General features: G+C 39.7%; 1 protein-coding gene across 2 annotated transcripts; it reads left to right on the top strand.

The window, feature by feature from the left end:
* The first annotated feature begins 279 nt into the window (after positions 1 to 279).
* LOC113583653 (neuronal acetylcholine receptor subunit alpha-7) lies at positions 280 to 25,195 on the top strand. Of its 2 annotated transcripts, XM_027020088.2 has the most exons (10): positions 280 to 619; positions 1,889 to 2,028; positions 8,029 to 8,073; positions 10,279 to 10,388; positions 11,737 to 11,816; positions 17,288 to 17,455; positions 21,079 to 21,273; positions 23,107 to 23,193; positions 23,790 to 23,899; positions 24,397 to 25,195. In XM_027020088.2, the coding sequence occupies exons 1-10, from the start codon at positions 565 to 567 to the stop codon at positions 24,937 to 24,939; spliced, it is 1,533 nt and encodes a 510-aa protein (XP_026875889.1). In that variant the 5' UTR covers positions 280 to 564; the 3' UTR covers positions 24,940 to 25,195. The 2 variants fall into 2 exon arrangements, with proteins under 2 accessions (XP_026875889.1, XP_035376074.1); XM_035520181.1 differs by lacking the exon at positions 8,029 to 8,073.
* The last annotated feature ends 2,052 nt before the right edge of the window (positions 25,196 to 27,247 follow it).

Here is a 27,247-nt window from a genome sequence, read left to right as displayed (position 1 = left end):
TTTGAGTCTCATAGAGTTTGTATGCTCAAATATAAACTTAACGTGTGCTTATGTTTCTTTCGCTCACGTCTGGACATTTGGATTTTATTTCACACACAACTGGCTTTATTTGTGCTATATGGATTATCACCCGCAATAGTCTTGTGTGAAATACTTAAAGCTGTTCTAAGACTAGTTTGCAACGCCTCCAGTGCCTAGTGAGCACTTTAAACGTCACGTAATGACTGATGGCAAATCAGCAGTAAGCAGCATAATGTGTAAATTCCGCCAACGAGGGAATGAGGACGCACATGGTTTATAGATCACCATGCTAATCCAGCATGACTACTTTTTTTTCCGTTATCACTAACACATGGCTATAGCCCCGTGAATTCTATTTTCATTTCAAGGGTTCAGCTGGAAGACGGCGGGTGGTCCGCGAGTGTAAATTACGGACTCGTCAACCCTATGTCCCCGGTAGTGGCAACCTGCGCGTTGCGGCGTATCTTTTTAGTTTTATACATCTATTGAGTTGCCCCTTCAGCAGACGAACCTTTATTCGCTCTTTTGACCGCTTTGGCGACGATGGGGACAACGCATTTCACAGTGTATTTTGTGACCACTGCGTTCTTGGTGCACGGTAGGTTTAAAGTGTTATTAACCAAATTCATCCAAATGCGATAAAAAGAGTTATTTCTAAGACTTTGTTTAACATTGGTTATGCTGTGTCGATATAAGATAATCTGTACAATTAAAATAGGCTGACTTGGAGAATAATTATTATTATTATTATTATACAATGTCCATCTTGCAATGTTCAGAAGTTCATGGCAAAATATTAATCCGGTTGAATACTCTGTGAGTGGGATTCACAAGAAATATTATGGGCTCGTGCAGGTTACTTTGGGATATTCCTGATTTTTAAAGGATTGTAGTATTTATTTTGTTCTGTAAATGTGCCTGGATTGCATAGAACTTCAAATTGTTTCTTTTCAACACAAAGATGGAAAGAAAAACAAGTAATTGACTTTTTATTTTATTCAAAGGAAGTAGTCCTATAATATGTACGTTATCTTCTCTTAAAATCCTCTTAAAGACTTTTCATGTTTTGAGGGTATTGAACCTATTAAAAAGAATCATAATACTGGTATCAACCACCTTAATGCCGTTGCTTCAGCTTTGGTCTTAATTAGAAGGTTGGACTTTTTAAATCTCCTTTCCTTGCCCATAGAGGGCCTTGTGAGGTAACTGACCGTTGAATAAGTCTGCTCTTCTTATCCACCAAGCTTAGCTCCCTCCTTCAATAAAGTCAGCTGGTGGAACACAACAGTCCAGCCTAGATGCTTTCATTGATCGATCACTTGGTGTTTTTCAGTTCCAAATCCAGTTTGGAACAACAAAAAGTTATAAATAGCTGACCTAGTAATCTTTATTTCCATTTGGCTCCCATATACCCTAAATTTGACCCTTTGCTTCACATTCTTTGCTCTTCCTATACTGTTGGGGGTTTCAGAGCTGAGAGAGGAACACTTACAGGAATTATGGTCACATTACCTTTGCAAAGCAGTGTAGGTATATGTTTATGTGCCCAAGTCCACAGGAGCCAGTTGTTGTTGTTGTTGTTCCCAGATCAGTATATTGCCACCTGCCCTGGGTGTTGAAGTGATGCCTTCTATGAATGGTGCATGTTTTGGTCCCTTGCTTACAAAATATTGACTCAGAATGTTGGCGAAGTGGTAGAATCCTTGTAAATGTATTATTTTTACTTATTTAAATAACTAAATTTGTGCTTATAAAATTTGTGCAATGCAAGAAAATAATGTTTCCATTCCACTCTGAGCATTCTTCTTGCCTCTTCCTGATTTCTTGTGTGTGTGTGTGTGTGTGTGCATGCATGTGTGGAACTCAGTATCTTTGCAGGGGGAGCACCAGCGGCGTCTATATAAGGATCTGATGAAGAACTACAATCCCTTGGAGAGACCCGTCTACAACGACTCACACTCTCTCACTGTTCATTTCAGTTTCAGCCTCATGCAGATTATGGATGTGGTGAGTAGGCATAAACCCACATACACAACTCTGATCCTGTCTGCTACAGCTTCAGCCTCATGCAGATCATGGCTGCAGTAAGTACATACATATTAATAAAGCATATATAGTACATGGCAGAAATATCAACACTTGCTATACCTTAATGCTATAATATTACTATTTATCCAAGGACACCAGACATATGACACACAAAAGTGCCGTTTAAACATTCACACTCATTATACAGTCAGTCACAAGATTGATTTCTTTTGATTGACTCATTATAGTACAATGAAACAATTAAAAGAAATCAATCTCTTTTTATAGACCCTTAGAGACTTACATTTGCACTGAAGTTAAAGCATGTCTCAACGTTTCAACAACTGCCTTTCAAGACAAACTGATAGTGAAATCATAGAGATATACATCTTAATGTTTATATGAACATGTAGTGGCAATGCATGTAAACAGCAGAGAAAACACTTCTCTCTCTCCCTCTCTCTCATCCCCCTGCATACAAAATTCTTTCTCCCAGGGATCATGAATATTGGCACTTTCTCTGTGTGTAACACTCTGTTAAATTCCACAGTAATTTTCTTATAATCTGATAATATACAGCAATATAAATTGATGTTTCACATCCTGATTTACTAAACAGTATTTAGGGTGTTGGGATTAGTAAAACATTAATAATATGGTCTCAGATTATGTGAAGATGTGAAAACGTACCTATACACACAAACACAAATGGAGCACTTCAGAAGAATTTCCGAATACATCACCTTTGTGTTTTTTGGATGACTGTGTTATGCCCAGGGAACATCATGGTAACAAGACTCTTAAATCACCCAATTTGCCCCATTCTTCTAAAGGGATGTTTTTCTGCATTATTTCTACATTATTCTAATATGACCGAAACAACCAAATTCACACAGAAGGCTGCAAGCCTGTCCCATATCATTCTGTGCATTCTGACCAGGTGTAACGGGCCAGGCAAAAACCAGACTCTTGCAGATAAAAGACAGGACTTTTATTGTAGTTCCGCATAGTGGAAAAAGGTCGTAACAAAATGGGGAGTAACTAGAATAGTGGGAAAACGGTCCATATCAAAACCAGAAAGACAATCCAAAAATCTAGGCAGAAGAATCCAAAAGGAGCAGAGAGACAGTAAATCCAAGGTATGATACACAGTAGTAGAATCAGGGAAATAACACTCAGTATGCTTAGAAAACACCGGAAGCAATACTTCGCAACGTGATGAACAGATAAGCTTATATACATGTTTCTAAATGACACACGGGTGAATTCAATATTCGGGTGGTGATGATCTGACGTGAAGTTCTTGATTGGTTGAATCCTGGGTTGGGTGACAAACAGCCTGCTGGGTATTGTAGTGTGCTAAGGCAATATGACAGTACCCCCCTCTAAAGAGTCTGAGACGGCCGAGGTACGAGGATGCACGTAATGACCCTCAGTAGGCAGATCCCTCATGGCAGACCCTGGTCTCGATTGAGAATCTACTGCAGGAAGGCGGTGAGGTCGACCCCGAGGGCGAGGAACAGGCCTTTCCAGGAACCTTGCATGGAAGTCCGAAAGGAGACCGGGATCCAGTACATCACAATGGGGAGCCCAGCTTTGTTCCTCAGGACCAAACCCCTCCCAATCTACCAGGTACTGCAGCGAACCACCCCTAGATTACAGAATGATGCATACTGCATAGATCGGAGTGTCTTCATAATCAATCAGTTAAGAAGGAGTGACCTCAGAAGAGACCTCATCCAAAGACCCTAGAACAATAGGCTTAAGAAGGGACACATGAAATGACCTCAAAACACGAAAGTGAGCAGGTAAGTTGAGTTGATGTGTGACATCATTAATGCGCTTGGTAATTTCATATAGACCGATATATTTGGGACCTAACTTGTGACATGACCTTGCGGAAGTCCCGTGTAGAGAGCCACACTCTGTCACCAGGTTGGTATATCGGGTTCTCCCCTCTTTAGGAAAGCTCATTCGATACGCTGATGTGTTACCTCCCATATCTTTTCACTCCGCTGCATCCACTCATCCACAGTGGGGATATCAGCTGAGATGGAAGTCCATGGAGCCATTGGAAGTTGATAACCTAAAATACATTCAAAAGGAGTCAAGCCAGTGGATGAACTAGTAAGTGAATTTTGGGCAATTTCTGCCCATAACAGGAACTTGGACCAGTCTAATGGATTGTACAAAAACAATGTAGGAATTTACTCAATTCCTGGTTAGTTCACTCGCATTGACCATTTGACTGTGGATGATAGCCAGATGTAAGACTAATAGCTACCGTGATATGTTCAAAAAAGGAATCCCAAAGTCAAGATGTGAATTGAGGTCCCTGATCTGATAATATGTCCTCTGGGATGCCAAATATACGGAACTCCTGATTAAACAAGGCATCCGCAGTTTGCAAGGCTGTAGGCATACTCAGGAATGCAATGAACAGCATACCCCTGGAGAAACGATCAACTACAGTGAGGACAGTAGTGTTACCTTTGGAACAAGGGAGGTCAGTAACGAAATCTAAGGTGATGTGAGACCAAGGACTTTCTGGTATGGGAAGCAGCATGAGCTTTCCTGCGGGTGGGTATTAGGCATCTTGCCTTGACTGCAAATTGAACACGAAGAAACCAGTTTAATGGCCAACAGTTCACATTCTCCTATTCCATAGTTACATTCTGCCAGTGATAACTTACAGGAGAAATAAACCACTGGGTGTAACTTGAACTTATCATATCATTGTGAAAATACAGCTCCTACCCCGATGTTAGAAGCATCAACTTCCATGACAAATGGAATGGAAGGATTGGGATGTCAAAGTATGGGAGCCTTGGTAAAAGCTTCTTTCAGTTTCCTGAATGCTTGATCAGCCTTCTGATTCCAAAATAGCTTGGTCGTTGCTCCTTTCAGGAGAGCTGTGGGAGAAGCTGCAATGCTGCTAAAATTCTGTATGAAGCGTTGGTAAAAGTTTGCAAATCCCAAGAAGCTCTGGAGTTTAATGGTAACAGGAACAGGCCACTGGATGATAGCTTCGATCTTCTAATCATCCATAGTGATTCCATCATGGCTGATCACGTATCCTAGACAATTCTTAGTTCGAAGGTGGAACTCTCCTTTCTCTCCCTTTATATATAACCCGTTACCCAGAAGAGTCTTTAATACCGCTTGTACATGTTGTATGTGGATTTCAATGTCAAGGGAATAGATGAGGATGTCGTCAATATAAGCAATAACGAATTTTCCAATGTATTCTTGAAGGATATCATTGATGAAGGCCTGAAAGATGGATGGAGCCACACTGAGACCGTACAGCATGACTTTGTACTCATAGTGACCTCTGGTGGTAATAAAGGTGGTTTTCCATTCATCACCTTTCTTTTTCCATATCAAATTATAAGCGCTACGGAGGTCTAATTTAGTGAAGATCTTGGCTTCTTGTAATTGTTCTAGAGCGACGGGAATAAGAGGTAGTGGGTATGTCTATTTCTTGGATATTTGATTGAGATTTTTGTAATCAATACAGGGGCGAAGACCAAAGTCATTCTTCTTCACAAAGAAGAAGCCCGACACCATGTGGGAAGTGGATAGCTGAATAAAGCCTTGGAAGAATATATAGATGAAGCACTGAGCCATGTCCCTCTCTTCTTCTTGGGAGAGAGGGTAAATACAAGCCTTAGTGAATACCGCTCCCTCCAGGAGCTCAATGGAATAGGCATAAGGATGATGCCTCTTACTAAAGACTATACAGAGAGGGAAGGAAAAGGCTTGGTTGTCAGCAGGGATCTCTACAGTGGTGGAACATAACCGAACAACAGGAAATGTCAAACAATTCCTCAGACATTGAGATGACCACTGAGTGATCTCCTTCCGGGGCCATGATATGCTTGGGTTATGTTGTTCTAACCAAGGTAGACCTAAAATGACTGGAAATGATGAGGCTTCTATGACCAGAAATGAGATGAGTTCTGAATGGAGTGCACTTGTGGTGAGTTTTACGGATGTAGTGCGAAGTTATATGGAACCAGCTTCTACTGGTGATCCATCCAGAGCAGGCAGGGGAAGCACTTGGCTCGTGAATTAACTAAGGCTGTAAACACAGAGGATGGTGCATGAGGCCCAACATTGAAAGTTAACTATCATTTTTCTTGGGGGCAAGTAGCTCAGTGGTTAAGGTACTTGACTTGTAATCATTGAGGTTCAAGCCCCACCACTGCGAAGTTGCTACTGTTTGGACCCCTGAGCAAGGCCTTTAACACTCAATTTGTCATAATTGTAAGTTGCTTTTGATAAAAGCATCAGCTAAATTCCATAAATATAAGATCACTACCTTGTTTTGTGATGTGGGTTGCATACTTCTTCTGTGGCTCAGCAAAGAGGATCGATTGGGTCCAAGACAACAATCCCAGACAACATGTCCTGAGGCTCCGCAGTAAAGACAGAGACCCTCCTGGAATTTGCGCTGCCTCTCCTCTCCGGTTAAGGATGAAGAATCACACTGCATAGGTTCCACTATCTAAGCTCTGGTCTATATCTGGGAGAGGGACAGGTGGGGTGAGAACCGCTAGCATTACACTGTTTTTGTTCTTGAAAAAAATGATCCAGACAGATAAATAGAGCTAAAAGCTGATTCAAATCTAATTCATCATCTCAGCAAGCTAGTTCATGTAAGACCTCTGAATTGAGACCCTTCCGGAAAGTGACGATCAATGCTGCATCATTCCATCCACTACCTGCAGCACCAGCACAGAACTCTCATGCATAGAACAGAACGATGGCCTTCGCGTAACTTGGTTAGTATCTCCCCACAGGCTCTTCCCTCGTGGGTAATTGAACACTGCCTTCAACTGAGCGATAAAATCATTATAAGATGCTGTTTGTACGTTATCCCAGATGGCAGTTGCCCAGTCTAGAGCTTTTGTCAGATTGGGTAAGACAAGAGGTAATGAATGAAATCTTAGCTAGATTGGAAAAGGGTGGAAGGCTATTGAAGTATAATGAACATTGTAACAGGAAACCTTGACACTTGTCTGGGGAGCTATCATATTTTTTCAAGTTTATTCACGGGGAAAGTTGGTTGAATACTGATTGCAGCAGTACTAGGTGCTGGTATGGGAATGAACTGAGAAGGAGTAGTCATCATTTGCAGCTGGGAGGTGAGTTCTCTGAGACATTGTCCTAGTTCCGACATTTGTGTTTGTTGGTATGCTTGTTGTTTGGCGATTGTATCCATTGACTGTGTGAAACCCTCAAGCACCCGTTGGTGTTGGTTGATTAGCTGACTCTGGTTGGTCAAAGCTTGCTTCAAGGCAGCCCAATCCGCCATCTGCATGGAGGCGAAGTATTCTGTAACGGGCCAGGCACAAATCAGATGCTTGTGGATAAAAGACGTGGCTTTTATTGTAGTTCAACATGGTGGGAAATGGTCGAAACAAAATGGGCATGGTTGGGAGTAGCTCAAATAGTGGGAAAACAGTCCATATCAAAACCAGAAAGACAATCCAAAAATCTAGGCAGAAGAATCAAAAAGGGGCAGGCAAAAATCAGACACGAGAAACAGTAAATCGAAGGTACGATACACAGTAGTAGAATCAGGGAAATAATGCTCAGTAAGATCAGAAAACACTGGAAGCCATTCTTTGCAATATCATAAACTGTCAGACAAGTTTATATACATGTTTCTAAATGACACACAGGTGAATTCAATATTCTGGTGATGATGATGATGATTTGATGTAACGTTCTTGATTGGTTGAGTCCTGGTTTGGGTGATGAACAGCCTGCTGGGTATTGTAGTGTGCTAAGGAATCAGGTGATATGACGCCAGGCCTGCCTATGGGAACATTTCTTCCAGTTCATTGTATAGATTACAAAGAGGTTGGAGCAGTGACATCAAATTCTCAATATGATTTCTTTTTGCCATCTGAGTGAAATATATATTATATATAAATATAATATAAATATATATATATATTTGTCTTCTAGGATGAAAAGAATCAAGTTCTGACAACGAATATCTGGTTACAACTGGTATGTCCTCTTACCTTTATTCATATTCAGTAAACATGATGGCAGTCTCTGAGCTGGGCAGTTATTATTGCTGAGATCTGTGTAACAGAGCAGACGAAGCAAGGGGTTTTGCCATGCATATTGTCGAGATGTGCTGTGCACTAATCCTAGAATAGAATTCTTTATGTGTATATATGTATATCTTTATCTTTGTTGATTTTTTTTTTATAATGGGTCAACGGAATAACTAATCAGAAATTAGGCTCCAAGGACTACTAGTCAGGTAAGAGTAGCTGCATTAAGCAAATGAAAGCACCTCAGATTATTATGGATTACACACAGGGCAAAAAAGATACTGTTTCAACAACTGAAATATAAAATAGGTGGCCTCTCATTTTTGTAGTTTGGTTCTCCAACTTCTCTCTTCTCTGTGCTTGACTTTACTTCCAGTCTTCTCGTGCCTCTGTGAAAATGTTTGGTTAGGGCTATTTACTTATGATCTAAGGATAAAGGGTTTTTTTTTTGTTTGTTTGTTTGTTTAACCCTCAGCCTGTGACTCCTCTGAGCATCACATAGTCTTCAAGGAACAAATATACACACGATTATGTACACATTTTGTTTATGAATGTAGCTTTTGAATGATGCACACAAATTTGATTATTTATTGGTCCTACACTGTTTGTTTAAAAAAAAAAAAAAAAAAAAAAAAAAAAAAAAAAAAAAAAAAAACAACTCTAGAATTCTTACCACCTTAAACAGTCATGTGAAATAAAGCTAGGCTAATAAGATTCTTAATCCCTTCCTGCTTCTCTCTCTCTCTCTCTCTCTCTCTCTCTCTCTCTCCACTTTCCCTCTCTCTCTCTCCTTCTCTGCTTTCTTTCTCTCTCTCTCCTCTCTCTATCTCTCTCTTCCCTCTCTCTTTCCCCCTTCCCTGTCTCCTTTTTTTATGTGATCCAAAAAACATAAGGCCTATAAATTATACTGTATGGCCTGTAAAAAATTGTATTTTGGAGCCTTTTTTGTGAGTCTTTATGTCTAAATATTGCTAGGTATATTTAGAACTAGGAGATTATATATTTCCAAATGTCAGTCAGTTATTTCGGCATTTCAAATGTGTCAGGGATGGAGAGTGATAATTATGCTGGCTGCTAGTGAAAAATCAAACAGTTGGCACTGCAAAAAACAAAAGCTTCATATCTCTCTTTTCAGACTTTCTGTTGTAGTTGACATAGCCTACCTGCAGATCCCCACCACCTGGAGCTCTGCTTTTCTCAGTCATGCTACTGGGTAGATTTACTGTATTTGTGGGAGGGCTTCCAATTCTGCATTCTGACTCCAAACAGAGTGGTGCAATATATACTAAAAACAATCACTGCAGGGCATAGTCACAAAACAGGATTATGAAACAACCAGAACGCATGCCTTCGCACTGAGACATGTCCACTGCATGGTCATGTTTCTGCAGCTTACTCTCAAAGAATGAGCCATTACAAATATTCCAAGTTTCACCAGACCCACCGAGCATCATTCCAGATGTACATTATGTCATTAGATATGATATTAAAGAAATTGACTTAGACCAGGCCACTGCCTAGACTGATGCTTCAAATGAATTCTAATTCATGGATGTGAGGTCATCCTTGGGGGCTATACCACAGATGACTCAGATATCTGATCTGCTCCCCATCAGAAGTGATGTGTTCCATAGCCTGGTGAAGTATGGACATCTACTGTTTGAGACCCTGACTATATCTGTGTGTTTTACTAAATATCTTTCGTATAGACAGATAAATTAAAATAAATTAAAAATGATACATTTTTATCATTTTTTAAATTCAATTTTTATCACTGACTAGAGACCACACCAGGCCTTAACTCTTCTTCCTCTACAGTTAAACAAACAGATTATATTTAAATTATACTCTTTTTACCCATTATATAATGATTTTTTTTTAAAGAGCATGAGAACCTTTGAATTCCCAGGAAACACCACCTCTCTACCAGAAGCCCTGCCTCCCATGAGAAAAACAATTCCCAGTACACAGAGAATCATAATGTCACTGAGAATGAAATGAATTTTTATGAGGAGATGCCTTTTACCAGTTTTACTCTCTGTGCATGCTTTTGGGTTTGTACCTGTATGCTCCTTATCTTTTGCTACTGAGAATGGGTTTAAGACTGCTTTCCTATAATAACCTTTAATCCCCCTCATTTTCCCCTCCTCAGTACTGGGTGGATTATTACTTGCAGTGGAACATGAGTGACTATCCTGGTGTAACCAACGTGAGGTTTCCTGATAGTCAGATCTGGAAGCCTGATATTCTTCTGTATAACAGGTAGAACATCAAAGTCTGCTCCTCAGCTCATCCTAGCTTGTTTTTATTTCCATTTATTTATAAGCAAAGAAACAAACGAAAATGGTGCAAATATAGAAAGAAATATAAAACAATTGTGCCATACTAAAACATCCTGTAGTCTTTTTTTTCTCTTTCAGTTTATATTTACAATAACAATTTATAGACCGGTAGCATCTTATTTAACATATTAATAAAATTTTGATCAAACCATCAGTCAGTTGTATTTAAATGTTAAGTGAATAGTCAAAATAGATATAGACACAGTTTCCAAATACCACTGTAACAAAACACATGGGTTGAAGATGGTCTGGAGAGGTTTTGTAGAGCTTTTGTGCTCAAATATGAAAGAAAAATTAGTTTCACATTTGTAAAACTGTACAGAAACAAGATATAAGTTCCCCAAAGACAATAAAGACTGCTGCTGCATTTATTATGTGCATTTTCTTTAATGAATGATGTCTCTCCTCATCAATGATGTCTCTCTTCATCATTCTTCTATGTTACAACCCTACACTTGCTACATAGGTTGCAGCAACAAATTGCTTTTAAACTGAAATTGGAAACTGTATAAATCCTTATGGTATTCCTGTGTATCAGTTTCCATTTTAAAGGGATATGTAGTCATGGGTTGGATCCAAAGGCATGTCAAAGATATTTACTGGAGAGGTTTAGTGCATGGGTTTAGGTCTGAAAGCAATACAGTCGTTAGTTAGATTGTAGTTTTCATAACGGCACAATATTTGAACCTCTTTACATTTTTACACAATGTTTCACATGGACATGCCATGCCCTCCATTTACCAACTGCAGTTTCTTAAATGGATGAACATGTCTGCTGTGGCCTAAATCAGATGGTTGTGTCAACTATATAATCTTTCATATCATTTCAAGACCGAGAGAGAAGAAGAGAAATGGGAAGCAGAGGTGTGAGGCATCGCTTCTCTTCTCCTTGTGCTTCTCTTCTGCTTGTTGTCATTACTCTATCCTTTGTGCGTGCGTGCGTGTGTGCGTGCGTGTTTGTTTCCGCCTCTGCTCGAGGCACATGCTAGCTGTGTGAGCAGGTGCTGCTATCTCCAGCTCTTGCATCAGGGCTGCAGAGTCGATCTCTTGTCTGCTGTGTGGGCTCTGTAACACCTTAAACTGAGTCTATCTCATGCCTGTTGTGGCTTAAATAAAGCCTCAAGCCACTGCTTCCAAGGTGTGGCTCCAGCAGATTTTCTGGCCATCAGAAAACCTAATGATCCTTGGTGCCTTTGTAGAGCTGCAAGGTTAGATGTGTACATTTATTAAGTGCTAACCTGTGTGTGTTTGTGTTAATTTTTACATAGTGCTGACGAGAGGTTTGATGCTACTTTTCATACCAATGTTCTGGTCAACTCATCTGGCCACTGCCAGTATCTGCCACCAGGTAAGTTACTTTTGAGCTTCCTTATTTTGTTCTGTGCTCTGGACCTGGTAAACTACTCGGTGGTATCTGCCTGTACAGCACAAAAAAAACAAAAACAAACCCATGACAAGTGGTGTCATCAGGAAGTTACATTACCTTCTAGAATATAAGAATAGATAAGTAAATATTTGTCCCCAAAAAAAGGTATTGCTGAATCTCTGATGTGGATTTTTTATTTTCCCATAACTCTATATTATCTTTATATTGTTTTCTTATATAAGAATATGAATTCATTAAATTCCTATTAATTCATAACACAAAGGAAGAATTAATCATTGATTTGCCTGATATTGTCTTCCTGTGTACCTCTGATAGCTGGAACACAGCTGCAAATTCCAGGTTATAGTGTTATCCTGATCTTCTGCAAAATAGTTTTTCCCGTCCCCTTTTAAGAAAAACATGGGCATTTGTTTATAGGCATTTGGTTTGACCTGAAAAGTCAAGGTGTTCCTATACACAGAATTAACAATATGCATCACAAAAACATAACGAACTATTGATTTTGATATGCATTGTGATTTAGCTATGTCTGATTAATTTAGATTTTTTGGCCTGTTGATGTCGTGTTACTACCAGTGATCTTTAGTCCTCTTGTTTAGAAAAGTAAAACACTCCAGATGCAAATGGCACATCTAGAATAAACCCTAGTATTAGCTCTGTGAACATAAAGTAATGTTGCATTGAGACCCTGCTGATCAGCCAATTGTACCAAATTTTACAATTTTACAAATGTGTCTCCTAAAATAGGAGGACTATGTAATATACATAAATAACTGTGATTCCCTGCATGGCTTACCCATACATATTTTTAAATTAGAACTGGCAGTCTGCACTTTAACCTCTTTGTCATTGCTTCATTTCAAATCTAAAGAATCTATAGAGTTGTGGCCAAAACAACAAAAACTGCCAAGGTACAAATATTGATTGTACTTTAACTCAGAGATGATTTATATGACCTTCAGCACCCAGCATAGGTCTAACTTTGCTCAAGATACTTGTTTGAGGGGATGTATTTACATGCTGTTTTGAGGTACTGTTTTAACACAGCTATCTGTGTAGTCATGGTGAAATTGTAGCACATCTATACACCTTTCCAGACTATTCTTGACATATCTGAAAATGGGGAGAAACTATGCTGAAGGCCTAAGAAAAATATAAAAATCTCTTTTGCTTAGTGAGATTCTCTATCTTATAAACAATAGCACTGCAAACTATGGGCTGTATTATTTATCCAATCTATAGTGTGGTCACCACTAAAAACATAAATATGTTTTACAACCTTTAAGAATGTCATTAGGACTGATGGAGTGATGGTAGACCTGGGAAACAAACATTTTAATTGAACATAGGTATACGATCAAACTGGAATCAAATTATCAAATTACATTTCTGGAAGACCAAAACAAAGCATATTGTTTTTACTGCTTCATCAAGTCCTTCATGCTCATAGCCTGAACAGTATTGTGGCTCTCCACAACATGAACATGGCACTCTGCTAAACAAATGCCAAGACATGCTGCAGACAGAATGACTGAGAGGAGCATGGATCCTGAGCTCCTTGTTTAAATCACCTAGACCATGAGGCTCAGCCCATTTGCCACTAATGTCACTTCAGTGCCCTCCAGGCTTTATCCCCATATTGCCCTAGAGGATTTCACCTATCGGCCCATGTTTCTTTCTCTCTCTTTCTCTTTCTCTCTCTCTCACATACCATGCACTCACGCATATGCACACAGACACATGCACATGCATACACACGCTTACACACACATACACATAATTATTGTAACCTCTACCCATCAGCTTTGTGCTGACAGTGTTGATAAGAAAAAAAAGTCCCAATGCTGACAGAAATTGATGTTGGCACAAGCACTCTGCCTAACAGAAATATATCAGTGCTTCTGTAAGGGAAGTGCATGACTGGATACAGGCAAAATGGGTAGCGTTTATAGTAGATGTTCGGTACACAGCTTGCCACTAACAAAGATCTGGAAGCCTTTATTGTTTGGGGAAAGTAATGCAGGATAGCGGGAATGGCTCGCAGGATGACGGAAGGAGACAGGATAACGGGAATGGCTCGCAGCATGACGGAAGGAGACAGGACTGGAACATTCTGCAGCTGCCCACTGATTGGGAGCAAATTGAATTCATAGACATTTGTCTTATGAGGGATATGTTCAGTTTACATCAAGGAGCACATTCGCCCTATGCACCCTCTTCCAGTTTGAGCTCTTTCTCCCTCATATTCACTTGTTCATTCCTTCTTTCTTTCTTTTTGTATTCAAAAATACTTAATGTATCAGTATCCTGCCTTTTTAGCCTTGACACGTTAAAGGCCAAGATGCAATAAATATGCAAAATCTACAACATATTTTGAATACTTGATTCTGATGGTTGATTATTCCTCAAACTGTTGCTGCTATTAATATATCACCCCCTAAATATGCCCAGAACAATGGGCCTCACTGGCCTCCTTCCTACCATCTGATTTTACAAAGTACTGGGCTCATTTTCTAATGCATTTATGTCTGCACTGGATTGTGTTCAATTTACACAGCATGCAGACATCCCCTGTATCTGTAGTTGGTATTTCTAATCATTGACTCACTGAATATGGCAACAGAAAGCCAACCTACAACTCTCAAAAAAACTTTATCTCCTATCTGTCGAACCTACAAAAGTCTGTTGACCCTAATTACTTTCTGGCTTTCTTCAGGCTTTGCCTCTCTGACATTTCTGCATTTTTGTCTACTGGTGCCATGAGCGTATACTATAACAATTTTATTTCAACAACGTATATTCAATGGTTATGTCACATTAAAGAGCAGGCTGGTTCCAGCTACACCATCCTCTACATAGTTTGCTCCCATACTAAGAGTTCTGAAGGCTGCTAGTTGGCTGCTTGCAATTCAGCTTTATCTTGGTAACGTTTACATATAGGGAGCCCTTCTGTTACTTTTCTGTTATGACCTTTGGCAGCTCTTGTCTCAGAATCCTGTTTAGGATTAACTCTTCACACTCCATATTTCAACTACTCCAAGTACTGCTGAGCAATTTGACACTTTTCTAGATTTCTTCAAAGATTGTCAGAAAAATCTCAACATTTTTCCTTTGCTCCGCAAATACTCCTTTCTCAATAAACCCCTTTACCTGCTTTAGACAGTTTGTTCACTGGTTTCATTACTGTAGATCCCATCAATGCCTCTGAATTAATTACTAAATTGAGTCCTACATCCCTTCAGCTTGATCCTGTCCAAGTTTTTCTTCTCAAGTCTGGCAACTCCGCACCAGTTGCACATTTAATGAATTCACATCTACTTGTTCTGTTCTTTCAGCACTGAAGAATTGCTGTTGTAGGTGCTGAAGATACATGGCCTTCACCCTACTGTTCTTGCCAAATACAGACTAACCTGCTGTTTACCATTTCTAGTTAAAGTGATAGAAATAATGATGGCTTTGCTCTCTAGAGATTTTCTATTGGGAGCCTTTTCAGTGTGCCTTTCATTCATATCATGCTACTTAATCTGCTCTCTTGAGAGTTATTAGTGACCTCCTGCTTTTTGTTGATGCTGGTTTGCTAAATAGTCTTCTCTCTGACAGGATCATGGCTTTTGGTATTGTAAATCATAGCGTACGTCTCTTCCATCTTTCCTTAAATTACTAGCACAGCTCTAGAATGGCTTAGATCTTACCATTCCAGCAGAACACTGGACGCCACTGCCCAGGTCACTCATGGTGTACCCCAGTGATAAGTTTACAATCCCCTCTTGTGTCATATACATGACTCTAGGGCAGTTCATCAACAGCCTTGGTTTTAGCTTGCAGTCTTGCAGATGAGATTCATTATATCTAGATGCCAATTCACCTACAGTTACTAATGAGGAATCTTCCATCATTTCCATGGGGTTGATGGTATGCATTTCCGATTGGAAATGGTGGTTGGATGCAAACTATCTTTGGTTAAACACTGATAACTGTATCACTAGTAGGCACCAAATAAAAAATCCAGACTATCCAGTTCCTCTGTTAACATCAGTTGACGTAGTTGTGTAGGGCATTGTTTATTCTCTTCATCACAGCAACCCCAATTTCCCAAGCTCTTTTCAGAGGTCATCAGGTAGGCAAATCCCTTCATCTGTGTTTCATTGAATTAAGCCCATGACACCTCAAAGAGGCTGAACAGTGAGGTCTGGCACCTCCCTCCAAGCTCATATTTAAAGCCACACCTTTTAAAGCAATATGCCTCTAACAAACACAACCCAAAAAATCCATGATGGCCTTAAGGGTGTGGGAGCCAAAGCACTTTAGGTTTTAGATCATGTTCATAACCTTCAGAGTACTGTCACTTTAAGATATAAGTTACTGCTAAGTCATGACATTATCTTTTGGCTCGGTTTTTAGTAGCTTAGGCAGTGGCAGTCTTGTTTGATTTTTAGAGAAGACAGTGGCCCTGGGAGCAACAGTTTTCTTACTATGTTGCATTTCAAATTAGGAATACCTTCATTTTTAGAATTTTCCTTGAGTTGTGATTCATTACTAACCTGGAATAAACACATTTATTGTTTGTACATTGATGCCGACTCCTGGCTTTCACATGTGTCCTCAGAGGCACATGCAGTGAATCACCAGATCATGCGGCCAATCATAGCTCGTGTAATGTCAGCACGCAGAGTAACGCTTGATCATCACTTCATTACTCATTCATTTACATTGTAATACTCAAGGTATTGGTCTACCTGCTAAAACTCTTTTAAAAACTCTGCTAAAACTTTTAATTCAAAACGTAGCTGCTGGAGTACTTTCACACACTAGGCAGTCTGTGTCTGTAACCACCATTGTTCATAAACTATACTGATTACTGATCTCTTCCCATATTCAGTACACATTCCTTTTTATTACATTCGGAGTCACTGCAGCCTTGCTCCTGTCTATTTTTCTAAGATTCTCCACCTTTAGGTCTTCAGGCAGCAGGATGCTCACAATGCAATGAGTGACAGGTGATTCAGTACCTAAATTTTGAACCACCCTCATCTCTCTATAACCACCTTCAATTTTACTTTTCAAATCTCAGGTAAAAGCTTTCCCTTTCAGGCAGTAGAATTTGCTGTTCTGCTCTCTAAATCTGGCTTCTTTTGTGCGCGTGTGTGTGTGTGTGTGTGTGTGTGTGTGTGTGTGTGTGTGTGTGTGTGTGTGTGTGTGTGTGTGTGTGTGTGTGTGTTTGTGTGTTTTATAACATACTATGTAAATAGACATTGTGGCTCAGTAATGTGCTACATAATAAAAATTCAGAAGTCTCTTCATCATATATATCTGGTTCTGACTATTCCTGTTCTCTCATTTATTTCATTTTGTGCAGACTATCAGTTTTAATACCCATTAAATAATTTCCCACTGTTGTATGTGAGCTAATTAAACAGACTCTTCTTGTCCAGGTATCTTTAAGAGCACCTGCTACATTGATGTGCGCTGGTTCCCTTTCGACGTCCAGCGGTGTGACCTGAAGTTCGGCTCATGGACGTATGGTGGCTGGTCACTAGATCTGCAGATGTTAGAGGCTGATATCACAGGATACATTGCCAACGGGGAGTGGGATCTTGTAGGTAGGCGTACTGGTACAGATTTCTCATTAGTTCTGTCAGATATGAGGTTGAAATTGTAGGCCAAGAGATAGTCCAGATATTTTGTGACTAATTCACATAGTTCACAGAGTTCTGGTATTTTTTTATTTCAGAAAGTAAAATCAGAATCAAAATAGGATTGTTACTATGACGACTTGCAGTCTAAAGCTACACTGCGCTATGGAAAGTTTACTTGAAGTAAACAGGTGTCACAAAGTTTTACATCATAAGAGACTAATTAGACCCCAATTAGTCACTTTGTTCAACTTTTTTCAGCACAGTCAATCACATAGCCTATTTGGATGAAATTCTTTAGCCTTACATTTCAGTTACAAATTGTAGATTTATCGTCAGTTTGGTACCAATTGAATGCCTTACTGGACTTTGTTTTTGGATTTTTTAAAACACTTGAAGATTTTCTTTTTATAAAGGAGATGATGATTGTGATAGTAAAACAACTACATGTTGGTCCATTATATCCCTAGCACTCCTTTTCAGGACATTTTTGTCATGTATCCTGGCCAGAAACATGTGAGGGCAATTTAAGATGAGTTCCACAGAGTCACAGGCCTGCCATTTTTAATAGAAGTCTGTGCAAAGGCTTTAGGCAACAAGCAACTAAACACCACTAATAACTAGCATATTTAGGTATTTTTAAGTGTCATAGGCTGCACACACAGAACCCTCATTACAACTTCGAAAATAATGATTATGTGACTAGAAAATCAAATGACAGGATATTGCCTTCCAGTTGACAGAATGTCTTCCAGTTTAAAGCTTCATTTCTCAGAATGTGCCTACAGCAGCTCATTTCTCTTATCCACTGTTGTGCTGCCCATATCATCAGAGTTTAAGCCAAATGGCCAGACTCAGTCAATGAATCATTTTATTGGAAGCCTAGGGTGTGCAACAAATTTGCACAGGGTGTGTCCCTTTTGAAAGGACAATATTTTAACATCTAGTTTTAACCTAAGAGGACTGTGTATATATTAATCTGTTCATGCCATTTGATTACTGGAATGTTTGAGGACCCCTGCTAAACAGAACTTGTTCCTGTTGGTGAGAGAGTAAAATCCAGTTATAAGCCTACACTTATAATTTAGGGTTCAGTTAACTTCATTTAGGGTTCAGTTAACGGAATGAAATAATATATCTATTCAGGAATTGCCAAATTATTAAACAATAGTTTAAGCTATTACAGCCTAGAAAATGTTGACTTAAGCTTTATGCAACTTCACAGTTTGACACCCTCATTGGTATATAATGTTTAGCTTTGTTTTGCCTGGCAAACATTTGTTCCTTTGCTGATGCTGCCATGTTATGTTTTTAATCTATTCATAATATGTATACACTGAAAATATTTTGAGTTCTCCACTTTGACACTTGCACTCCCTTGATTATGAGTTCACCATGAACGTGCCTCACTTAAGAACAGCCCACTCAGTGTTTATTGACCTCAGTTATCGATATTCTAATCAAATGTTCTGGAACATATAACAGGATATGCTACATCAAAATCAATGAACACAAGGTTAAAAAGGGGGCTTGCTAAACTGGCTTCCTTGAATATCTACTGGTCAACCCTCAGGCATGTTCAGGACTGTTAACCAAAATGAAACAGACCTTACATAACAAACAGATGCAGGCCCTCGACCTTTGTATCATGCTTCCCATCCTCTGCAGAGTGACTCAGCAGGGTGCTGACATATTTAGCAGGGAAGCTCGAGGGGCCAGTCCTGCAAGTCTGGCCAAAATGTAACTCCACAGGATCTCACACAGTGCCAGTCTGCAGGCTGCTCCCAACCTGCTAATCAACTGTTTCCACAGAATGCCTTTATGCAACATCCCCTGATGCAGCAATGACATTTCTATCCCCTTGATCTCTTTAGTAGGGACCGGATCGTCTTTATTGTTCGGAAATAAACATGCAGAATGTCATGTGGAGATAACAATGGCCATCAGCTGTGCATGCTGTCCCTGGGAAATTATGTCAAATTAGAGATAATTAAACATTCTTCTTGGCATATATGAATATCATTGGACTGAGTGATGAATTGACATCTTTGCTAATTTGGGCATGGGAGTGTGTATGCTTAGAATTTAGCATAGTGTTTTGAGCAGTAGTCATTATAAGAGTGGAAACCATACACTTAAAGGCTCTATATGGCAAATCAGCTACTAACACACTTAGTAACTAATCGATTTCACTATTTAGTAGCAATGGATATTAAGAACAACAGAAACATAAACACTGTGTTTTGTAGTACTGTTGTGGGTTTCTGGTGTTGAAGCTATGCTAAAGCCCGATTAAAGGATTACCTGGTGGTCAGCAGGGAGATTAAATACCCCTATTTGCACACGGAAATTAGACAGGATGTGATGGAAGGGAAAGAACATATGCTCTTGGTCAATGGGCCATAGACCACCCACATAATTAAAAACCATGGGATGGCACAGGCATGCTTGAGGAAATTGGATTATTCCTGCTATACTGGTTGTTGCAAAGATTAAGCCTGTTCTTTTATGAATTTTGCTGAGTCTACAAGTTATTCAAAACCTTGTTTTTCAGTCTAGTTGGGTAGTATGAGTGCAACTGTGTTCTGTGTTAGAGGCCTATGTTTTTGCTATAGGTTTAAGGCTGCTTGTGCTATTTTGTGGGCTGATGAACAAAAATCCCATTATGCCTGTGTGTATTGTTTGTGTGTGTGTGTGTGTGTGTGTGTTTGTACATATGTGTGTGTGTGTGTGTGTTTGTACATATGTGTGTGTGTGTGTGTTTGTACATATGTGTGTGTGTGTGTGTGTGTTTGTACATATGTGTGTGTGTGTGTGTGTGTGTGTGTGTGTTTGTACATATATGTGTGTGTGTGTGTGTGTGTTTGTACATATATGTGTGTGTGTTTGTACATATGGGGGTGTGTGTGTTTGTACATATGGGGGTGTGTGTGTTTGTACATATGGGTGTGTGCGTGTGTGTGTGTGTGTTTTGTACATATGGGTGTGTGTGTGTGTGTGTGTGTGTTTTGTACATATGGGTGTGTGTGTGTGTGTGTGTTTTGTACATATGGGTGTGTGTGTGTGTGTTTGTACATATGGGTGTGTGTGTGTGTTTGTACATATGGGTGTATGTGTGTTTTTACATATGGGTGTATGTGTGTGTGTGTGTGTGTGTGTGTGTGTTTGTACATATGGGTGTATGTGTGTTTTTACATATGGGTGTATGTGTGTGTGTGTGTGTGTGTGTTTGTACATATGGGTGTGTGTGTGTGTGTGTGTGTTTGTACATATGGGTGTATGTGTGTTTTTACATATGGGTGTGTGTGTGTGTTTGTACATGTGTGTGTGTTTGTACATGTGTGTGTGTGTGTACATATGTGTGTGTGTGTGTACATATGTGTGTATGTGTGTGTGTGTGTGTACGTGTGTGTGTGTGTGTGTGTGTGTGTACGTGTGTGTGTACGTGTGTGTGTACGTGTGTGTGTGTGTGTGTGTGTACGTGTGTGTGTACGTGTGTGTGTACGTGTGTGTGTACGTGTGTGTGTACGTGTGTGTGTACGTGTGTGTGTACGTGTGTGTGTGTGTGTGTGTGTGTGTGTGTATCTTAGAGGTCCCTGGACGGCGGAATGAGAGGTTTTATGACTGCTGTAAGGAGCCCTACCCTGACGTTACCTTCACAGTGGTGATGAGAAGGAGGACACTCTACTATGGCCTGAACCTGCTCATCCCCTGCGTGCTCATATCCACTCTTGCACTGCTGGTGTTCTTGCTGCCCGCTGACTCAGGAGAAAAGATCTCACTGGGTACGGCACTCACATTCCTTTTCTTTCTCTTTCCATGGTGTCCATGTCATACACTTGGGCCAGTTTTTAGAGTGGATATTTGTTCAGTATTTGGACTTGAGGAAGCACTACAGTTCTAATAAGCCAAACAAAAGCATAATGACAAGGACACAGAGGACACCAATATTGTTTCACAGCATATATAACTGTCAGTTATTATTCTACTTCCTATAATACATCCTATAATTGGCCTGCCAGTTATACTGGAAATGAAGTGTTTTAATTTACATAAAAAATAAAGTGCATGAGAGTTTCACTTCCTAAAGCACTTTATGACATGATTCAGGTGCTTTTGGAGATATAACCAAAATAGAACAAAAGTGCAGACTAGCTGGATTCTCCAAGGACTTCTCTGCTTGGATTGTATTATTTAAATTCACCATGATGTCTTTGGAAAAAGTAATCATTTTACCAAAGTGGGCAAGCTCAGATGAGCAACTAAGCTAAGCTGACAACAAAGGTGACAGACAGGGAAATCTTGCTGACTGTGAAAACTTGAATCTATGCGAAACATTGATCATCAAAATATAAAACATCAAAAAACATTGGCAACATAATGTGAAGCTTAATGAATTCTGTGTTCAAAACACATTCTTTAATCTCCAAAAGAACCACAATGGTTGTGAGAATGTGAGTGCATTAGCATATTCGGGAGGAATGTCTAAGAAGTATGTGCTACAGGCACATATGTCTTACTAAGAGGAAGACAATTTACTAAGTCAATACAATTTAGTCTTGGGACATAGTGTGCGATGTGTCTCAAAATGCAAAATAAAGATGTAGTGGGTTAGAAGCAAACGGTCAACACATTCTCTTGGCCAGTCAATGTAATAACCCCAAAAAGTAGCAATGTCATTTTATGCACTGCTAAAGTGTTTCACAGTGGCTGAACTGGGTTTGTGTTTTTCTGATAGGGTTGATGAGGACAGATGTGGTAGGGTAATGTGTGTGTGGGGTGGGGGGGGGGGGGGGGGGGCAGGTTCAGCTGAGAAAATAGCAGCTGCAGAAAATCCCACAGGAGAGCAGCGTGGGGGGGGGAATGCTTAACCAAAAATATTGTGAGGTTAAGAGAGAAGCATTGTATTTCACTACAATATCAACAAGCAGATATTGCATCCAGTAAAATATTATACCTTGAATAGAACACTGAAACACACCATGCATGCGTGAGAGAGTGAAGTATTTGGAGAGGAGTTTATTGTATGTGTGTTCATATAAATCTTTATGCTAGGGTAGGAATTTCCTTGGAAATGGCAATTTATATTTAGAATGGAATGGATGTTGTTGTCAGAATTTAGGTGAAGGTCTATAACTAGTAACGTTTTTAACAGAACATAACTAAAACTTAACATTTCTCAACATTTTATTTTCTAACTTACTCAGGGTGAGTGATGTATTTGATCTTTCCACAATAAAGCGTGACTGTTAATGAGTTGAGATCACTTGCATTTGTAGAGGTTTATCAACTCCAGAATTCATTAAGGAACATTCTTTGAAGCTGGCACTGAGCCATGCTCTGTGGCTGCAGGACAAAAGCAGACTAGTTCCTCCATTGAGAGACTGCTGTTAGCTGGAGCTGCCTCTCCCTGACTTGGCACTCTATTGGAGTACATGAGGTGTGAGGTTGGTGTTGCGCACCACGCACTACTATGAAGTGCTGGAATGAGAAAAGGGAGTGATTTATTGCAGAAGATTTTAAAATGATTAGGTTTATACATATATACTTTGTTGGAATATAAATAGTAATAAGAAAATGTGCCTTTCAGTTTTTTGATGATATATCCTCTCTTCTAGGAATCACTGTGTTGCTGTCACTGACTGTTTTCATGCTCCTGGTGGCTGAAATCATGCCAGCAACATCAGATTCTGTGCCTCTGATTGGTTAGTAAAGTTGTCCATGATTGGGTGTCATTTCTTAGCAGGGTCAATGGTGAGAAGGAAGTCTGAAGACTAACTCTGACTGTATTTGTTATTTTCAGTCCTATAGACCTGATAAATATATGCATGTTGCTAAATATATGTATGTTGCTCGGGTAAGAACAGGTGCCAAATTCTGTAAATGTAATTCACCCTTAGTTTGGTGTAGGGGCAGAAACAGTCAGGAACTGAGTGGAAAGGAAATATAGTGACAGACTTGGGACAACACTTGTTGGAGTAAGCTGGCTTGCTGAGAAATAGCATCCATTCTCTCCTCCAATTTTGAATAGTGCTCTTTTGAATTTTTTTTAATCAAGGTTTTCATGTCCAAAAGCTCCCCACTGTTCTAAAGATAATCAGTGATTTCTTCTGGAGTTAAGTACAAAATTAAACTTATACCCTAAAGTGGTTTATACATATAGTATGTCTAGTATAGTACGTAGGAAAAGTTGTATACATATGTTATGACCTAATAGGATTTCAACCATTTCCTTCCTCATTGATTGTGTTTGTGTTTGTGTGTGTGTGTGTGTGTGTGTGTGTGTGTGTGTGTGTTCTAGCTCAGTACTTTGCCACCACCATGGTGATTGTTGGCTTATCAGTCATAGCTACAGTGCTTGTGTTACAATACCACCATCGTGACCCAGACAGTGGCAAAATGCCAAAGTGGGTAAGTGATCATCCTCTCTTACTCTTTGTCCAACTCCTGAAGGTTAAAGCACATGTCCCAGGGCAGAACAGGGCCTGTGCATTGATCCTGGTTGGAAGCAGCCATGAGGAGAATAAGAATGTGCTCTGGTTAAGCTCTGGGGGTCATTTTATGACAAGTATATCAGATAGCCCCTCAGACCAGACCAGGGTTACCCTTCATCGATTCAGTTACATTGATTACTCTACTGATATTCAAAAAACTCATCTAGATGGTGCATTAAATGCATAACATTTTACCTCAGGGCCATTATGCAGTTTATTTGATTAATGTTCATACTGCCAATGCATAATTAGATACACTATACTTACAAAGTTCTTCATTTAACAAGCTCTCATTTGATCATCTTTTGTAGCATTTGTGTTAGCTCATTGAGTATAAATGTTTGGATTACCCATGTTGGCATAGTTCAGTTTTGTTCTGGCATGGTCTCACCTTTGTTATACTTCTGGGTGCAGACACGTGTGGTGCTGCTGAACTGGTGTGCCTGGTTCCTGCGCATGCGTCGTCCAGGTGATGAGCGCGTCCGCTTAGCCTGCCACAACAAGCATCTTCACAGGGGCAGTGTCTCCAGCACAGAGCTCTCCATCAGTCAGGGGGCACTGCAGCCTACCAGCAGCAACATGCTCTATATCGGCTTCAGGGGAATGGAAGGGGTCCACTATGCTGCCTCACCTAATTCAGGTGTGCTCTGTGGGCGTCTCATGGGGGCCAGCGAGGAGGACGTGCTGTTGCCCGGGGGCGGAGTCTCTGGGAGTATTGTGGGAGGGGCTTCAGAGACAGAACTGGCAAAGATTCTGGAGGAAGTGAGGTACATAGCAAAGAGATTCCGGAGCCAGGATGAAGACGAGAGCGTGTGCAATGAGTGGAAGTTTGCAGCAGCGGTTATTGATCGCCTTTGTCTGATGGCCTTCTCCATCTTCACCATCCTCTGCACATTTGGCATTCTCATGTCTGCACCTAACTTTGTGGAGGCTATCTCTAAAGACTTCTTCAGTTAAAACAAATAAGACATTAAGACATACTTTTCTGTGTATTACATATTTCTCAACAGTAATTTCATAGTCAGTTCTATTTAAGCATTTACTCTTATAGCACATCTAAAATAGTGACTGAAAACACTCCTTGAAACGGTCATTGTAACCTGTGGGTTTATATACGTTACACAAATGAACACAGATTCAAGTGTAACATAACTGTAGTGACTGTATTTGCTTACTTGTTCCCAATGTACAATACACAGAATATGGAGATGAATGTGAATGTCTTTTGTGGTGTTTTGTTCAGTATTGATGTCACAGTATATTGGTGCAGATCTAAAGTATCTTGAGGTCATTTTCATAAAGATGTTTCCAGTAGGGGACTGCTGCCATTCACTGCCTTGTTGTCCCAGAACAAGTGCTATTGTTCTTAGGTAGTCTTTGGTTAAATAAATTTATGCACTTATAAAAGCAGTAGATCAGCAACAACAAAACTCTAGCAAAAACCTTTTAAAAATGTATTGTTGTTGAGTATACTGACTTGAGTTTGAGTTCTAAATCAACAAATTACAAGTCTTTAATAGGAACAACAATCAACATATCTTCCTCCTGTAAGTAATATGATGAGGAGAGCCTATAATGTTCTCAAATTTTCCTTTATTTTGAAAAGCAATATATGCATTTGCCAGGTACATTATTAAAACCTATGTTGTACCTGAATTCACTGCTCACTTTATTAGGTAAACCATTTTTATACATTTTTGTGGAGGTGTGTAATTACTGATTGTAGCCCATCCACTGTCCTGCACAATTTGTCAGCTATCTTCTACCCACTTCTTTACTTGTGGATACTTTTACTGGGTTCTGACAGCAGGACCACTGCTGACTGGATTTTATGTGGGTGGCAGAAGATTCTCAGTGCAACATTAACATGGTAATATAAATTGTATCGCTGATATTATTGCACCTATGTGCAGCCAATAGTCTTTCTGAAGTCCACAAATTTAAATATGAATTGGAGGATGACAAATGCAAATTGTAGGCGTACATGAAAACATGTAGTCTCTAAATGCACACTCACAAAGAGTGTATTTTAAACAAATATTGCCTATTAAAGAGTGTGTAGGCTGTATTTCTAATCTGACTTTTAACTAGCAAAACATTCAGTCCATTGCAGTATAGATTTCATGTTCTGACCTTGCCATTTCTTGAAGTGATTACTGATTGTGTGTCCGCCCATCCAAATCCTGTCTTTTGTGGAGCTGGGCTTGAACATCATGGTCTGCTGCCTAGGGGAAGCCTCATGTTTTCTTTCCTCTCTCCCTTCTTTTTTCTTCTTAGGAAGTCCACATACAAATACTTGTGCATTATACATTGTGAGCCATTTAAAAATAAATGTATTTTTCTAAAGGTCATATTTTATGGTTCTGAAATTTGACACTTTTATTGTTCCAAAGCCCTGGTAAGGTTATGGGTTTTTTGTGTGTGTGTGTGTGTGTGTGTGTGTGTGTGTGTTTGTGCGCGCGCACGCATGCGTGCAATTACATGTGGGAAAGACTTTGAAACTGTTCTGAAAGTAATTTTTTCTCAATATATATGATGTCATCCCATGTACATGGTAGATATACTTTCATTCAGCATATAAATAATTGCTTTTATCTAGAGATGAGACTATAATAATAATAATAATAAAGTTATTGTAAAGATGATGTTTCATAAAATTCTTCAATTATTTACATCATTCAGATATATGAAGCAGTAGTACACTGCCTGGCTAAAAAAAAAAGGTCACACTCTAATATTTCGTTGGACTGCCTTTAGCTTTGATTATGGCACACATTCACTGTGGCATCATTTCCACAAGCTTCTGCAATGTCACAACATTTATTTCTGTCCAGAGTTGCATTACTTTTTCCCCAAAGATCTTGTATTGATGATGGGAGATTTGGACCACTGCACAAAGTCTTCTCCAGCACATTCCAAAGATTCTCAGTGGGGTTCAGGTCTGGACTCTGTGGTGGCCAATCCATGTGTGAAAATGATGTCCAATGCTCCCTGAACCACTCTTTCACAATTTGAGCTCAATGAATCCTGGCATTGTCATCTTGGAATATGCCTGTGCCATCAGGGAAGGGAAAAAAATCCACTGATGGCATAACCTGGTCGTTCAGAATATTCAGGTAGTCAGCTGACCTCATTCTCTGAGCACATAACGTTGCTGAACCTAGACCTGACCAACTGCAGCAAACCCAGATCATAGCACTGTCCCCATAGGCTTGTATGGTAGACATTAGGTATGATGGGTACATCACTTCAGCCGCCTCTCTTC

Source organism: Electrophorus electricus, chromosome 2 (assembly GCF_013358815.1).
Source record: "Electrophorus electricus isolate fEleEle1 chromosome 2, fEleEle1.pri, whole genome shotgun sequence".
Lineage (NCBI taxonomy): Eukaryota > Metazoa > Chordata > Actinopteri > Gymnotiformes > Gymnotidae > Electrophorus > Electrophorus electricus.
Note: the sequence above shows the minus strand (reverse complement) of the source record. Positions and strands in the feature narration are given on the sequence as shown.

What these genes read in the sequence shown, in the direction of transcription:
- LOC113583653 (XM_027020088.2), top strand. Translation starts at nt 565, where the DNA reads ATGGGGACAACGCATTTCACAGTGTATTTTGTGACCACTGCGTTCTTG. An exon ending in AGGAGAAAAGATCTCACTGG is followed by an intron (nt 21,274 to 23,106) that starts GTACGGCACTCA and finishes CCTCTCTTCTAG; the next exon opens with GAATCACTGTGTTGCTGTCA. An exon ending in GTGGCAAAATGCCAAAGTGG is followed by an intron (nt 23,900 to 24,396) that starts GTAAGTGATCAT and finishes TTCTGGGTGCAG; the next exon opens with ACACGTGTGGTGCTGCTGAA.